Consider the following 15998-nt stretch of genomic DNA (forward strand, 5'->3'; position numbering starts at 1 on the left):
CCTAATTGGGACTATTAACTACCGTACCGACGACATTTCCGAGGCTATAGCTAATATCGGCAGGGCATTGCTTCAGCAGCAAAACATCCTGATCTAGAAGGGCCGTCGTCGACTGGAAAGTAATTACCGAAGTGCGGGGAGGACTAATTTGGATGCGCTTGGTCAATAACAGGTAAAATGCGAAGATCGCGTCGCTTCAGCTACGGATAGACTGACGACTCCAAACAGGGGTATGTTATAAAAAGTTGGGGTAGCTCTCGGCCCTGGGAATAGCTTATATACGTCGTGGGTCCTATGAAACCTGGCTATAATTATGCCCAAGTAGCTATTCACTATCTTTTTCGAACTTGTGATGATATAACCAGGGCTTTCTAACGTGTTGGTTTGGATTAAGCGGAATCATGGCGGCCGTCGCGAAGATACCCGAGACGTCTCTCTGGGCGAACCGAAAATGTTTACTTATATGTGCCATCGTCGCGATAGCGAACATGCAATACGGTCTAGACTCAGCTGCAATTGGGTCTCTACAAGCGATGCCAGGGTTCCTGGCAGTATTTGGCTATAAGGATCCTACCCAGGCGTCCGGATACGCAATCGAGGCAAGTCAATTCTATCAAATGCTTTACACCCTTCAGTATAATAACCAAAACGCGTAGGGAACGTTCCAAAGACTTATTGGATCGCTCTTAACATTGGGAGCTTTCTTGTCTTCACTCGTCGCCGGCGCGTTCGCTCACTTCTTCGGTCGAAAAGTAGCCCTATGGCTTGCGTGTGTTCTCAATGCGATTGCATGCATTATTCAAATATCTACAACAGATAAAGTGGCAATATATATCGGACGCTTAGTTTTGGGTTTAGCAAACGGATTTTTGGTTACGTTCTCGAATATTTATGGTATGAACTCCCAACACCCCTATTCTCTTGATACCATCTAACGTCCTCATAGTACGTAAGAATATCTCTTAACCTGAATATCGAACCTGTCGCGTCCCTTCCGAAGAATTGAGATTTTAAGGGATTCATGATACCTACCTAGGTAAGCATGGCATGCTGACATTCATTAGACTGCCGAAGCGGCCCCAGCTCATCTTCGAGCTGTTATGGTAGCGCTGTTCTCGGAATGGGTCAATATAGGGAGCATCATAGGAGCGGCAGTGACCAATACCACTAAGAACCGACTGGACAAGGCTTCTTATCAGATTCCGCTCGGAACCCTTTTCATCGTACCGACATTCTTAGCTCTGGGTCTTCTCTTCGTACCCGAATCACCTCGATACCTTCTTTATAAGGGAAATACCGAAGAGGCACGAAAATCGCTCCAGAAACTGAGAGGGGATTCATTGTCCCCCGAAGGATTTGAACTTGAGTGGGTCGAAATGGTTAAGGGTATTGAAGAGGAAAAGCAGGCAGCCAACACGATTGGTCCTCTAGACATGTTTAAAGGTAAGAATGCGCTCGTATGTCCGAAGGTTGTAGAAGAGGGGAGTGGCTTACAAGAGGGACATAGGAACCGAGCTAAGACGTACACTTTTGTGTTATGGCGTAATCGCGACCCAAACAGGAGCGGGTTCATGGTTCATCATCAGCTATTCAACCTACTTCATGATTGTGGCGGGGTTAACTGTCAATGAGGCCTTCAAGTTCTCCGTCATGAACACTTGTCTCGGATTTATTGGCGTCAATTTCGGCATGTACTTGATGCGTCATGTTATGGGTCGGCGAACAGTTTTAATGACTGGATCTGTGACTCAGGGGCTTGCCATGCTTGGAATGGCTGTTTCCGCTACCGTCGCTTATGGCACGGTATCTGCTCGAAATTGTGTCATCGCATTCACTGCCTTATACCAATTCTCATATAATGCATTCGTTGGAGATGCGACATATCCGACGGCGACGGAGTTGGTGAGTACCAGATTGAGGTCGTGGTCTGTTGGATCAGCCATCAGCCTTGGTTATTTTCTCGCTTGGCTTACGGGATTCTGCTCTCCATATTTCATCAATCCGGAGGATCTCAACTGGGTAAGTATTCTTCAGTTACGAGATGCTGAACTACTTTTCTAGATCCGATGAGCTAACAATAAAATAGGGAGCTAAATATGCTTACATATGGGCCGCTTCAAATCTATGCTGCTTGGTCTTCTTTTACTTCTGCGTCCCGGAGACCAAAGGTAGGACGCTGGAAGAAATCGACGAGCTTTTCGCGAACCGCGTGTCTGTCAAAAATTTCAAAACATTCAAGACTACTATTGTAGCCGAGGCACTGAAAGATGTTGAGAGTCGTGTTCCAGGATCAGATAAGAAGCTTTCCGTTACCGAGCATGTTGACGAGCCCTGAATGAGTTACCCGGACAAGTTATAAGGACATCAAAGTATGGTTCAATTATGGATTCATAGGTAGTGGGTGGCTTGTTGCATTAGAAGAAAATTGAACATACCTATAAATCATGATAATTCTACAATATTCGAGGATGTTATTCACGAGTAAGTTCTTTATGGCTCTATGGCCATGTTTGCCCATACGAAACGAGAATGAAATCCTACACTAGTGGCCACCACAACACTCCAAAGGTAAAACTATTTCTGAGAAGCTGATGGCAGAGGCTCCGAGCTTGTATCTTTAAAATGCTTCTTGATATGGTCAGGCGCCTACCTCATATACAATATTGCACGGCAAGTGTATAAATTACCTAGGTATCCTCGATCAGCTCCCCGAGAGCAATTCACTTTGCCAAGCTCCACTTGCCAACAATACCGAGGTATCCCATTTACGGCTCGTTCACACCATCTCGAGTAACCGACATGTCCACATTGACAGAATTCCAATTCTTCCTCCGACTCCCCATAGAGATCTAATATGCGATCTTGAACTTTTATCGCAGCCAACATGGCTTGAGACATTACTCCACCGTGGCCAATAAGAAGCGGTTCTATGCCGCTATAGATATCGATACTGATAAATTCATCCAGAATTACTCGGGGACGAAGACCATTGCAAATGAGTCAAAATGGGCTGACATGCATCCAGCCTCGGGTGAAGAAGGCGAGATGGTCCCTCTTATGCTGACTTATGTTCCCAAAGGAGGCGACCCCGCCAAATCGATAATTACTGCGAAAGACAAAGAATGGTGGACCTGCAAAAAACACTACACCAGCGTTCGTATTAATTTTAGAAAGGATCTCATTGTCTTCGATGGAGAGAAAACCAGGTCGTCTTTAGGCTATCTGTCACCTTTTAACTGGCACTTCCGCCAGTTAGATGGACTTCACTGGTTTAAAAGGGTACGACACTTGGCCATTCAGTTAAGGCCTTGCCAGCTTAGACTCGATGACGAGGCTGTAATGGAAATCGAATCGATGCCAGAGCTCGAGACCATCCTCGTGGTCGTTTACCGCGATCCAAATTGCATTTACGGCGCCCCTCGGACTTGGCGTACTTTTCACAAGGGACTCATGGACGAATATAACTATATTTCCTATGAGACATTCGAGAAGCACCACCCGCAGAACAAAAAGTTCAGGTGTGCGTGTTGCAAATTTGGCGACAGTGCTCGTTTTATTCAGAGGTACTTGAAGGACAGAATAGGGAGTTACTGGAACTACGTATGCGAAGATGTTGATTTCAGGGTCGTAGCGGATCCTTATTGAGGATAATACACCTGGGTACCTGCCTAGATGAATACAATTCACAAGAGAGCTGTCAAGTTAGCAAGGCATCTACGTCATCACTAGGATAGTATTGATAGTGACGAGTCTTAGGAAATGTTCCCTAGGTAAACAACAATGCTTACCTAGGTGTATTCTCAGACAACCCACCAGAACCCCTCTTGATTCACGACTTGAAGCTACCTTTTTGTTTTTGTTTTTCGTGATTTTTCTTGTGAAAAAGGTGATCGGATATCCACCTTCTTAATTTCTAGTGCTACCTAGCTATGTAGGTGGATAACCTCAAATATTCGTGACTACCTGGGTATGACGACTATCAAATTTTGCCCTTTTTAGGTCAGCCAATCATACGTAAGAATCTTAGGATATACGCTTACTACTCGTTAATTATTGTGGATTTGTCACCAGGCACCATCCGCTGTTACCTTAACCTGGCTCTCACCAACACCTCGATGAAAACGTTGTTGTTGAGTTTGAATTGCAGGATCTTTCCAGGTCCTTGGTGGGTTGCATGCGGTAGAGCGGAAAGTGATGCATCTCTGCTGTGAAACATACATACTTCATATCGACGTTAGATTTGCGACAGTTCGCCTCTCTTACCTAGTCTTGGCTATATAACACACTACTGTCGGACCAACTAGCCAACCAACTAACCCGTAGAAGTCCGTGGACGGAGAATCAGCGTAGTAGGCTAAGCTAAATATGGAGCTGATTTATAAAGGACGGACTTAATGGCAGGCAACTATTCGGCTGACAAATGGGTCCCACCCGTCCGACTGAGACACAGACTTAGTGACGGTTACGAGTATATATTAGTCGGCAAGGATTCAGAGCGGTAATGCAAGCCCCCGACAGACTCATCCGAGATAGTTAATATAATCAAAACCCGTCAGCCCTTTTCGAAGACTAGGTACCCAGGTCAACATCATGCCGGAGGCCCCTAACCTAAACATCCCCGCTTCGGCATCCACAGTAAATGTCTCCATCGTGAACACCACGGGGACAATTTATGGGCTTCCCGTTACCCAACTCTTCGAGCCTGCAATCCCGGGGCATGACTACTTGGCGACGCCGATCTACTCGTTCTTAATCCAACATCCGGCTCTCAACCGCACGATTGTGTTTGATCTTGGCATTAGGAAGGATTTCTCGGCATGGCCTGAGGGACTTTTGGACACCTTCAAAAGCTATGGCATCTCGATAGACGTACCGAAACACATCCGCGAGATCCTCGATGAGCAGGGCGTCGACACCAAGAGTATCGAAGCAGTGGTGTGGTCGCACCCGCACCTCGATCACACAGGCGACCCCTCCACCTTTGAACCGAGTACGACATTAATCGTCGGACCCGGAGTTAAAAAGGACGTACTCCCAGGTTACCCAGCGAAACAGGACACCTTCATCCTCGAGGCCGACTACGCCGGTCGAGAGGTAAAGGAACTCGACTTCACCGACTCTAAAATCAAGATCGGAAAGTTCCCAGCGATCGATTATTTCGGCGATGGCTCCTTTTACTTCCTCGATGCCCCGGGACATTGTATTGGGCATATCTGCGGCTTGGCGCGTGTGACGAGTAATCCGGATAGCTTTATCCTGATGGGCGGCGATATCATCCACCACAGCGGTGAATTGCGTCCTCACCATTGGCATCCGCTACCGGATTCCATCTCGCCGCACCCATTTGAGCTCTCCTCTTCGGCGCCGTGTCCGGGCGAATTATTCCATAAGCTCTTGCGCGACGGCAAGGAGGAGCCATTTTATTACCCCGCACCTAACAAGGAGGGTCAACAAGCGGTTCATTTCGACCCGGAGCTGGCGAGAGAGAGTATTAAGAAGTTGCAGGAGGTCGATGCGCATGATAATATTCTTGTCGCGGCGGCGCATGAGCAGTATTTGTTGGGTGTCGCTGATTTCTTCCCTAAGCCGGCTAATGACTTTTTGGCGAAGGGATGGGTTCAGAAGACTCGTTGGGCGTTTTTGGCGGATCTGGCGAAAGCTGCGGGTTATGAGGGTAAGGTGGAAGCCGCTGGTGATTATACACCGCGGTCTAAGAAGGAATAGAGATACATCGCACGTAAATTAATAAGTCCATACGTTAAAAACAAATGGTATTGACTAAATATTTCGGATTCTAGATTGCTTTGATCGTGCCATGGAAGTAGAAATCCCTCAAGGTCCTCATTTTGAAACCGGTTGCATGACGGTAGCCAATATTATTAATATGATATGTGACGAAGATGCGCCACCAAATTATGTAACTGGTTAAACCTGTACAACTAAAAATATTCTTGCGAGAGCTAAACCTACGACTTATTTCCACAGCATCATTAATGGGAAGATTTTAGTATGGATTCATATTCTGGGCGACGGCGCGTTGGCTTAGATACACATTTGACAAAGAATAAGTCTGCGCTTCTAACAATTCACTTCGAAATTCCTGTTAAAATTTTTGCCCATGAGTACGAAGTCAATGTGAGAGCCTCATGTCCACTAAGCTTACGGCAGATGCGATGATATTCTGGTGGGTGGTGGGGTTGAAGCTCTCGGAGTCAGCATTTAGGTCACTTTGGTGGATATCGCGGGGTTGTGCGGATGGTGTTGACATGTCACTTATCTCGGATGGATGTCCCACTTGGACTTGTTGGATCAAGCAGTAAGATCGGAGAAACAAAAGGACTATGCATGAGAAACGATGAGCTATCAGCCAACGGTGCGAGTTTAGTGTATCATTATCGGGAGACCCGATCCGATGCCTCGGCGGTTAGCTAGCTTGGCTGACCTGTCAAGGCTGTAAGACACTACCCTCTATCGTTCGACATGATCCGCTAGTAGATAGATAATAATGCATATAAAGTCTGGAGAGTTCCCTGAAAGCGCACTTTTATTTCCTTTTACCCCCGCCCAGGCACCCGTGGACGACAAGTATTATATAACGCCCTCGTCACGCCAACCCGAACACATAATGTAACAATGGTATATCCTACGGCCTCGTTTTTAATAGCCGGGTCTATATTATAACAAGGGAATTTGTGTGGTCATTGATAGAGCCCACCGAGCGAATTCACATCACCCATCTCATGAGGCATTGGGTGTTGCATGTTGGGCCAGACGTTTTGATACTGGTCTAAATTCGATGCAGATTGATCTGGATGGCCAACTAATGTCGTTGGATCCATACTCAATTCGAACGCAGACGCCGCTTCTGGGTTCCCCGTCATTGTGTTGAGCATATACGAGAAGTCGGCGCCCATTCCGGGAGCCCATTGGCCTTCGAAGCTCGCGAAACCTTTCTGGACATTCGGATCTATTTGAACGGGGTTCCGTGGCTCGTGCTTTCCTTGTGCGATGATATCCATTATGGCGGATTTTATGCGCTCGAAGACGTCGCGATATTTCCTCGCCGATGGGTAACGCTCTGTCACGATGTATAAGAGGATTTGGCAATCCGTTAACGGGCCATCAACATTGATGAAACCAGGAGGAGCCAGCCATGCGCAATATATCAAAGTCAAGCCTATCGAACGTTAGTATCCGGACCTGGGGAGGGTTGGGTAGTGGATGGTGCCTACCTGCTAAGAAAACGGATTGTATTGACAAGGCCGAGAACCCAATCGGAAAAGTGTGGTGTAACCGTCGATAATCTGTGACGATCCCTATGCAGGCATCTGCGCAGAGCTTCATATAGTGTAAGTTTACAGGATTCTTCGCGAGTTGCGGGTATAATAAGAAGCGAATACAGCGGTAATAATGTAGCGTGTATAATTCGGCGCCTTCAAATGCGTTCTCTTGGCGATGAACATAGTGCGTTGTGTCGAAAGGTATCGCATTCTTCCATGCATTGAGTCTATCTATAAACGTATTTATCAAAGCATCGGAGACATCGTTCGGTCGATCGACTCGGTAAACGTCGTGTTGAATTTCTGATTCGATTTGCTTGAGTCGTGTCCGATGGATAAAAGAGGTTAACGTATTGGGTGGGTTAACTGGGATATTACTGGCATTAATTGATGCTTGACGGATAACTTCGTCGTCGATGGTATCTTCGTTGATATCTAGAGGTAATTCGGCATCAATATCATGATCTGATATACTCGGAGGGCGCCCGACGGCTATAGAAATATCTCGATCGAGGAAATATGCTGTCCAAAATCGCCGTTTGTCCATCTCACCATCAATGTTGAGTTGTGGTCTTCGTGGTCGACGGTGTAACCCTAATTCTATACATAATCTCATAGCCTCCCCCACATAGGTCCATCCGCCTGGTTCTCTGGGGGCTCTCGTGCAATATAGGGCCATTAATAATAGGTAGTTGACTGTGCGGTAGTCTCGAAGACGGAGCATTGTTTCTAGTTCCCCGAAAGCGATATCATAATGCTGGTCGCTGAAGAAGTGTCCCATTTCGCCGGCTGATTCCAGCCACCTCCCACTGACTGCGTATATTAAGTGAAGAATACTCTGTTCGTACTCGTCCGTGAGGTTATCCCGGTTGTTGTGGAGCTTTACTACTTGAGTTGAGTGTAGTACAGGGTACCTCGTAGCTATATGCCGAAAATAACCGTGAAGAAGTCTTTCGGCTACCTGAGGACTCAGAAATGGAACTCCAATCATATCCCCAGCGCTTGTTGAGTATATGGACTTTGGCGCTGGATTTTCTTCGTCGTGGGAAATTTGCTCTTCGTGGGTCCCCAAAGTCGAGCTTTTCTGGCTGTGCATGAATGAATTGAGCACCCGCCCTATTGTGATGTTCGAAGAAGCTCCAACATAATGACCAGATGCCGAAAGTGAAAGATCTCTGACGGCTAGTAGGATATCATTGCTATCGTCTTCATCATTCCGTTGGCTTTGCTCAGGGACTGATGTCTGACCAGGCTGGCTAATTGACACTATCGGTGCATTATGCGATGATGGCGCCGATTGACCTAGGCGGCCTAGATGATCGTTTCCGACTCTAGAATGACCAGTGGATGAAAGATATGCCTCTAGCTCGGCGATGCGATGTTCAAGCGCTTTGATGTAGAGCTTCTTCTCGCCGGCGGCTGGGACGAGTGGAACGATATAAACTTAACATTGAAACATTGTTAGAAGAGGGAGCTTGCCAATGTCGGTGAGGGTCACACACCGCATTTCAAGGACAAACGGGCACATGAAGCACACGCTGGTCGTTGGCCATCGCACTATAATACTATGTTAGGCTAGGTTGATGGACGTAATAAGGATCGTATTTAGCTCTAGCTGAGCGTGACAAATGTCGCAATTCTCTCACGTACCTTTTGCTTCCTAGTTTTACACCTTTCGATGAGTTAGCAAGCAATGTTAGATCCAAGAAGAATTGGGGGTTTTCACCTTTGGCAAGCTAATGCGACACGTTCACGTTTAGCTGGCTTACGTGATGCCACTGACTTCTCCGGAGCCGTAGCACTGGGCGAGGTTCCTTGACTGGTACCGGCTGTGTCCGGAGAAGATCCAGCGGGGTCCGGAGGGGACATTGTTGGTGAAGTTTGCGAGATGCAAGGGTTTCCGGTGAAATTAGGTATCCCAAAGTCATAAGTTCCGATGGCATCAAACACAATCCTATGTAGACTTGATCGCAATGACGCAAGAGACTACTAGATGCCTAGGTAATTGGCAATCGTCATGAAACTAGAACGCTGAAATCCTCCGAGCTCAGCTCGATCAATCAGCACATAGGGCGATTTCCATTAGAAGTCCTAGGATGAAGTAAGCGAGGAGTATAGAGATGTTCACAAGGACTGTCGTAATTCGCCAAAAGTATATTAGTCAAGGCCCCTGCTAGATGGAAGCAATTAGTAACTCAGACCTAACATGCATGATGTAGGTGGCTCGAAATTGACTTGTCACAATATCGACCTAGCGAATGCGGATCTACTTACCGTAGCGTAGATGTGGGATCGTTCAACCCGATGGGGTGGTAGAAGTGAGAGGTTAGGAAGTAATGAGTCCCAACGTCTTGGTATAAAGTTGTAACAAACCCCGCCTACTCGGGTAGAACTTAGGAATTGGTTCAAAAAGGGATTCCCATCAAAATCAACTATGTTCGGTTGACAGATGCCGTGGCCTTCCTAGAAATCGACGATGTATGATTGGTGGTGGTAAGGCCCCCGTCCGTTATTTCGGAGAATCGGTGGATCACCCCCTTCATGGTACATACCATGAATACCTCACGATGGGTATATCGTTAACATCCGGATTGGGAAGACTTGGCGCGTTCGGCGAGTCGATGAAGCGATAGCCGAAGTATACGTTCTTTAGGAGTTGAGAAGGCAGGAAGGGAACAGTCTAAATCCTGACCGTAATGATCAGGGAATAGCGATGAAGTAAGTGGGTAGAGGCCAGAACACGGCCCGGCGATGAGCCGTGCGTAGAAATATTGGACCTCATCTTGTAGGAGCTAGCCGACGGGATATTCCATCAACAGTATTTTTCAAGAAATACATAGTAGAGTTTCATCCATTTTGGCTGATCACTACCTGGGTTAGGTGCGTAGTCTTATAGATTAGGCGCGTAATTACCTATTAGATGTAATTTACACCTGCATCTTAGTTCAAATAGCAGGGAAGTTAGGCCGATAAACTAGGCGACTATAGCTGTTATGGCGCTTGACGGGAGAGACGGACTTAGGGGAGATTCGGGGGTAATGCTGGTGAAGGATCCCCCACGGATCCTCAGTAATATTAGTATACATAATACTAGCCGCCAATGATATAAGTGACGCAATTGAGATCTTCAATCTAGTGCTCTTTTATCGGCCGAGACAAGTACCTTCGGATTCGGATAGATAACTAACAGTCGAGGCGCAAGCCTATAATTTCGGTTGTCACAACCTTGCAAGTACCGATGCTCCCTAAATGTGAGGTAAGTGTTTGCGAGAAATAGTATCCTGTGGAATTTGATCCAGGTATATATCATCGTTAATCTGGCACTAAGCACCTCCTTAGACCATGTACGCTTTCTCTTCGCTTCTTCCGTCTTCTTGGTGGCTACATGGCGTTCAATCTCTCGTATTCGGTTCTGAGCCGTTGTAGGACAGCTGAAGAATGCACAGGTGCGGCTTGCTCTCTCATCTCTATGCGCTATACTTTTTGCGCGTGGTGGTAGAGGGGTTTCCGTCCCCATGTTTTAGTTCTTACCAGTGTTCGATATAGGGGGAGGTAGGTACTAAATATACTTGCTTTTGAATGTGGCTTCATTGATTTGCTTAGGACCTGCGGAACCACGGCACCCATCGGAACCTCACTCCCGCTAGTTATAGTGGATGGGCGAACAATTCCCGCGCCAAAACCTCTGCAAGGTGCTTTTAACAATGCATCCACGTAACACGATCCAGCCCTCCAAGTTCACTTGCAGGCGAAGAATGTCTCGTAGGGTAACCAAAATCTGGGAATGACACAACTCTTCGGTCGCACTTTCGGATGGCTTTTTTTTCCATCTACGGCATGATGCCCTTAATCGAGGGGGCTCCGTGGTTGTTCCCGGTATCTACCTAGGTAGACCGACCCTTCAGCTTAGGGAAGGAATGCGTGTGTGAAGCCGAGATCGTTCCGAGCCCTAAGTCTTCAGCAAGATGTTTCGCTGGATGACTTGTGATGTCTTGAGGTCATAAGAGAGTCGAGAATTCTCGAAATTCTGTTTCCCATGTGGATACTATTAATTGTCATATTTGCGCCCTTGGTTGATCCTGGAATGAGATACTGACGCTAAATTGCTAACCTCTCTTATACCATTTCTTGTCTAATATTTAGAGCGTGTTGGAAAAATTCCATTGTTACTCAAGCCTAAGATTCTACTTGCAGGACACGAAGAGTTTAACGGGTCAGGCTATGGAGTCACCAGTCCAGGCTCCTCCTAAAATTGCAATTCTGGGAGCTGGTATCGCTGGCTTAGCAGTTGCCATTGGCCTCATTAAGCGCAATGTGCCGGTTACCGTTTATGAAGCAGCGGATAGATTCTCCGTTGTGGGAGCCGGCATTGGTTTGGGCCCCAATGCGATGAATGCCATGGACTTAATCAATCCAAATTTCCGAGAAAAATACGAAAAAGTGAAGACGCGAAATGAAAGGCCAGAGTTTGAGAACAGCATCTTCGATGCCCTATATGCTGAAGATGACTTTGGCGCAAGGCGAGGATGGACCCGTGGTCTCATTGGGGCGCCTTATTTTACGCGAAGTAGTGCTCACCGTAAGGATCTGTTGGATATTATGGAAAGTTTCATTCCTGAGGGGACTGTCAGATTTGGAAAACGAGCACAATCAATTGAGCAAGTAGAGAATCATGTTTTAGTCGGATTCGAAGATGGCACGACCGAGACCTTTGACGCAGTAATTGGTTGCGATGGCGTCAAAGGCATTTCGCGCCGAGCTATCTTGGGCGATATTGCGCCTGAAGAGGTTCAACCAGCATTTTGTGGCATGTACATCTATCGAGGCATTATCCCAATGGAACAAGCGAAGGAAATCCTAGGTGTTCATGCCGGCGATGCGAAGTTTTTCATGGCAGATGGAAAAGGAGTAGCCATCTATCCAATATCACAAGGAAGAGAGGAAAATTTCGTGTTCTTTGTCTTGACACCTGACCCTTGGACACACGGCGACGTCGCGATACCATGCAAGAAGGAGGATATGATTAAGGATCTAGAAGGATTTGATTCCAGACTTTTAAAGCTCCTGGATTATGCCAGACCTCTCAGATGGCCGACTTGGCATCATCCTAAAACCTCTACCTTCTATAAGGGGCGAGTATGTCTACTGGGCGACGTTGCACATGCTTGTGCTCCTCACCAGGCCGCCGGAGCGGGTCAAGGACTGGAGGATGCGGCTTTACTTTCTCAATTAATTGCTCTAGTCGAGACCCCCGACGAATTTGATGTCGCTTTTCAGGTTTATGATGCCGTGAGACGGCCCAGAGCACAGAGGGCAGTCCTCACTAGTTTTGAGGCGGGATTGCTTTATACGTGGCAACATCCAGAAATTGGGGGCGACATGCAAAAGATTGCTGAGAATGCGAACCAGCGGCTGCATTGGATTTGGCAGTATGACCTTGAAGCGGATATTAGAAAGGCTTCGGAAGATTTCCGAAAGTTAGTATTACAGAGACGGGACACGTCACGAGATGGTAACACAACAAACCTCAACGAGCTAGGCTCGTTAGGCCGCATAAAATGTACGTAGGCCAGCTCCCAAGAGGATAAATATATTCATTATTTTATAAATCCAGTACCTACACCTCTTTATATATTGTGTCTGTGTCTTGGTGTCCCGCACATAGCGTCATCCCTGAAATAGAAAGTATCTCGGGTCAACAATACTAGGAATATGTTCGATACTTCGCTTCTTAGTCGGTCGTCTCGAACGGCTTCTGAACCGCGTTAAAATAGGGGCCCTCGTCAGTGTCTAGTGGTCAGTTTTGGTTAGAATGGAGGTGGTAATTCGTCTCTTATTTTGGGGACATCGTCTTAGCGTAGGACACTATGGGCGATAATAATTTTACAGGGCGTTGCCCCAGCTCAACGGATACGGGAAGTCGTGCCGTTATGGGGACAGCTAAGTAGAGACACTGGAGAAGAAGAAAAGGAAAAAAGAAAACATGTACCTACCACTGAGGTACATACTGAGTATTCGAAACGATACCGATACCGACTAATTGACGATCACTGAGGCCTTGGAAACTCCGATATTCCCCTGTCTCAGCGCTCTTTAGCGGGGTGCTAAACCAAGGGACTACTACGGTGATCGAATGCAAGCGCACGGCGTAGCTCACCATTCAACTAATATTAGGCTTAGTATACTCGAAAGAGCGTTTCACTTGAATTGTAGTGACGCTCGATATTTTGAGTCAGAGATAGAGACCGAGGTACCTACCTAAGTAGGTAGGTTCGCATCCGACGATGCCTGTCATAGAGAAACTGGAGAGCTAGTTAAGCCATGCCCTGTCTTGTCAGCTTGTATAGCACTAATGTGGAGGTGATCTAGGCCTTCGGTAGGTACATGTATCTAAGACAAGCTGTAAATCGGTGCCGACAGAAGGGGAGTCTTTCATCTATTAGGCTTAGTCCCCGGCCCTACGCCTCCTTGGCACATTGCCCAATACTTTGGCCTTATAGCGCGACTATGCCCTATCAAGCTAACGACAATCAATCAGAATAGCACAGTCTGTTCAGCAATGCAAGACATCCCGTGGATTAGGACTCACTAGTACCGAATGGACATGCAGCTAGCAAGCGGTCCCTTATAAATCAAAAGCCTGGCAGGACTGTTAAAACCAGCCTCGGCCTCAGAAATTGCGTCCCGTCTGGAATCGTCAGAAATGATTTACGTCGTTGGTACAGCAGGGGTGGTGGCGTTTTGTGAACACGGCACGGCTTAATTTCTGTGGGCTTTTCGATAAGATGTACGCGTCAACTCGATTTCTCTCCCGTGTTCATTGCTTTTTCACGATTTCTTTTTCGAGTAATCCTTGTTCGTAATGGAACGCCACGGCTCCTAGGCCGTTGTTCTATTTGTCTCCATGGAAGTCTTTAACAATACGTGGTCCCGTTAATCTTTAGTATAACGCTGTTACTAGACAGCGACGATGAACGAAGACCTCAAATTTGCCCTACGAGGGGATGAGGCATTGGAGGAGAAAAGCGATGGATCGATAGGTATCAGCATCAATAACAATCAACCCGGCGTCTCCACCGAAGAAGGGCGCAAACTCGACCATGTAATCCGGTGGAAGCGGGACTTGGTCATCGTGCCGATTATGGGTGTTTTGTACATGCTTCTGTTTTTAGATCGGACAAACATCGCCAACGCGCGAGGCATAGGTCTTGGACACACAGATGGCATCGAGAAATCCCTAAATATGCCTTCTAACGGCTTCAATACGACGCTTTGGGTCTTCTATATTCCTTTCGTGCTGGCTGAAGTCCCAGCGAATTTGATTCTCAACCTGAACAAGATTCGACCGGGGATCTTTCTTGGCGGTCAAATGTTTCTTCTAGGTCCGCTACCCTGCACTCCATGGGTTGTATTGGCTGCTGTGATATGTTGAATACTAACAGAATTGCAGGTGTCCTAGGCATGTGCCAAGGCCTATCAAGAAGCTATGGTGGGCTCCTCGCCGTCCGATTCCTCCTAGGCGTCTTCGAAGCTGCTCTCCCTGCCGGCGCGACCTATATGATATCGATGTACTACACAAGACATGAAACTGCTACCCGATTTGCTTGGTTTTTCAATTTTGCGCTGGCAGGGCCATTGTTCTCAGGACTTTTGGCTTACGCCATCCAAAATCTTAACGGTGCTGGTGGGTACGAGGGTTGGCGATGGATCTTCATCATTGAAGGTCTAATGACATGCTTCATTGCTGTCTTTGTCATCTGGCTGTGCCCCAATTTTCCCCAGAATGCGCAATCTTGGTTTCTTACGCCTCAAGAACGCGATCGTCTAATCTACCTACTTGAGGCTTCCCGCGGTGCTGAAGCCGAGGGCTCGGCTGTCAACAACGTTCCACTTTGGAAAATTCTCATCGACTGGAGGATCCACCTTCTCACGATATGCTTTTTCTGCTGCGATGTCACGGCTTCCTCGATAGCTTCGTTTGCACCCACGATACTTACCGAACTTGGGTGGGTATCGACCGTGGCACAACTCATGACAATGCCAGTTTGGGCTGCTGGTATTATCTCGACATTTGTCATCACTTGGCTTACTTCCCATGTTAACCTACATGCGCCATTCCTTCTCGTGGCCATATGTATGCAGCTTGTGGGATGGTGTATTATGGTGGCTTATGTGCCACAGGCTAGCGTGCGTTACTTGGCATTGTTCTTCATGGCCGCAGGCACATTCCCCCAGATGTCGATTCTCATGGGTTGGCTCAGCGCCAATCTACGCGGTCACAAGTATCTTGCGGTCGGCATGGCATGGATGGTAGGATTCGGCAACTGCGCAAACTTCATCAGTTCAAATGTCTTTATCACGACCGAGCGACCGAGGTACCCTACCGGGTTTGCCACAGGCCTTGCCTTCACGTTGCTGGGCTTTGTTCTTACATGTACCGCATTCGTACTGCTATTCGTCGGTAATCGGAAGCGTGACAAGACCCGTATGCATATGACGGACGAACAGCGTGAGAGTTATGATGAATTGCACTTCAAGTTTGTGTATTGAGATAAAATCGCATAAAGAAAAAGAAATGATTGCTCATTCTATGGATCGTAATATGAATGGCTCATAAGCGTAACCCACTGAACCCGCCGCAAGGAGAGTCATAATCTAGACCGTAGGAATACGGCTTCATACATGCCCGAATGGCTAAATTACAGGGCAATATGGTCT

General features: G+C 47.1%; 6 protein-coding genes across 6 annotated transcripts; 5 read left to right on the forward strand and 1 right to left on the reverse strand.

The window, feature by feature from the left end:
- Nucleotides 1-401: 401 nt before the first annotated feature.
- Nucleotides 402-2335, forward strand: F4822DRAFT_437204 (general substrate transporter; the record flags this gene model as incomplete). Its single annotated transcript, XM_051462392.1, has 5 exons — nucleotides 402-634; nucleotides 671-872; nucleotides 1065-1443; nucleotides 1508-2019; nucleotides 2087-2335. 5 exons carry the CDS (start codon nucleotides 402-404, stop codon nucleotides 2333-2335), a joined length of 1575 nt encoding a protein of 524 aa, XP_051316103.1.
- Nucleotides 2336-2512: 177 nt separating this feature from the next.
- On the forward strand, nucleotides 2513-4118 carry F4822DRAFT_232927 (uncharacterized protein). The gene has a single exon (XM_051454163.1). The coding sequence runs from the start codon at nucleotides 3016-3018 to the stop codon at nucleotides 3643-3645; it is 630 nt and encodes a 209-aa protein (XP_051316104.1). The 5' UTR covers nucleotides 2513-3015; the 3' UTR covers nucleotides 3646-4118.
- Nucleotides 4119-5841, forward strand: F4822DRAFT_232928 (beta-lactamase-like protein). Its single transcript, XM_051454164.1, has one exon. The coding sequence runs from the start codon at nucleotides 4591-4593 to the stop codon at nucleotides 5722-5724; it is 1134 nt and encodes a 377-aa protein (XP_051316105.1). The 5' UTR covers nucleotides 4119-4590; the 3' UTR covers nucleotides 5725-5841.
- Nucleotides 5842-6565: 724 nt separating this feature from the next.
- F4822DRAFT_232870 (fungal-specific transcription factor domain-containing protein) lies at nucleotides 6566-9807 on the reverse strand. The gene is made up of 6 exons (XM_051454162.1): nucleotides 9555-9807; nucleotides 9007-9450; nucleotides 8931-8952; nucleotides 8783-8837; nucleotides 7233-8723; nucleotides 6566-7177 (listed from the first exon to the last, which is right to left on the reverse strand). The coding sequence occupies exons 2-6, from the start codon at nucleotides 9147-9149 to the stop codon at nucleotides 6699-6701; spliced, it is 2190 nt and encodes a 729-aa protein (XP_051316106.1). The 5' UTR covers nucleotides 9150-9450; nucleotides 9555-9807; the 3' UTR covers nucleotides 6566-6698.
- Nucleotides 9808-10875: 1068 nt separating this feature from the next.
- Nucleotides 10876-13072, forward strand: F4822DRAFT_232935 (mannitol 1-phosphate dehydrogenase). Its single transcript, XM_051454165.1, has one exon. It carries the CDS (start codon nucleotides 11502-11504, stop codon nucleotides 12846-12848), a length of 1347 nt encoding a protein of 448 aa, XP_051316107.1. The 5' UTR covers nucleotides 10876-11501; the 3' UTR covers nucleotides 12849-13072.
- Nucleotides 13073-14061: 989 nt separating this feature from the next.
- Nucleotides 14062-15925, forward strand: F4822DRAFT_233037 (MFS general substrate transporter). The gene is made up of 2 exons (XM_051454167.1): nucleotides 14062-14662; nucleotides 14731-15925. The coding sequence occupies exons 1-2, from the start codon at nucleotides 14251-14253 to the stop codon at nucleotides 15828-15830; spliced, it is 1512 nt and encodes a 503-aa protein (XP_051316108.1). The 5' UTR covers nucleotides 14062-14250; the 3' UTR covers nucleotides 15831-15925.
- The last annotated feature ends 73 nt before the right edge of the window (nucleotides 15926-15998 follow it).

The sequence above is a fragment of the Hypoxylon trugodes genome (assembly GCF_022578975.1).
Source record: "Hypoxylon trugodes strain CBS 135444 unplaced genomic scaffold F4822scaffold_4, whole genome shotgun sequence".
NCBI classification, from domain to species: domain Eukaryota; kingdom Fungi; phylum Ascomycota; class Sordariomycetes; order Xylariales; family Hypoxylaceae; genus Hypoxylon; species Hypoxylon trugodes.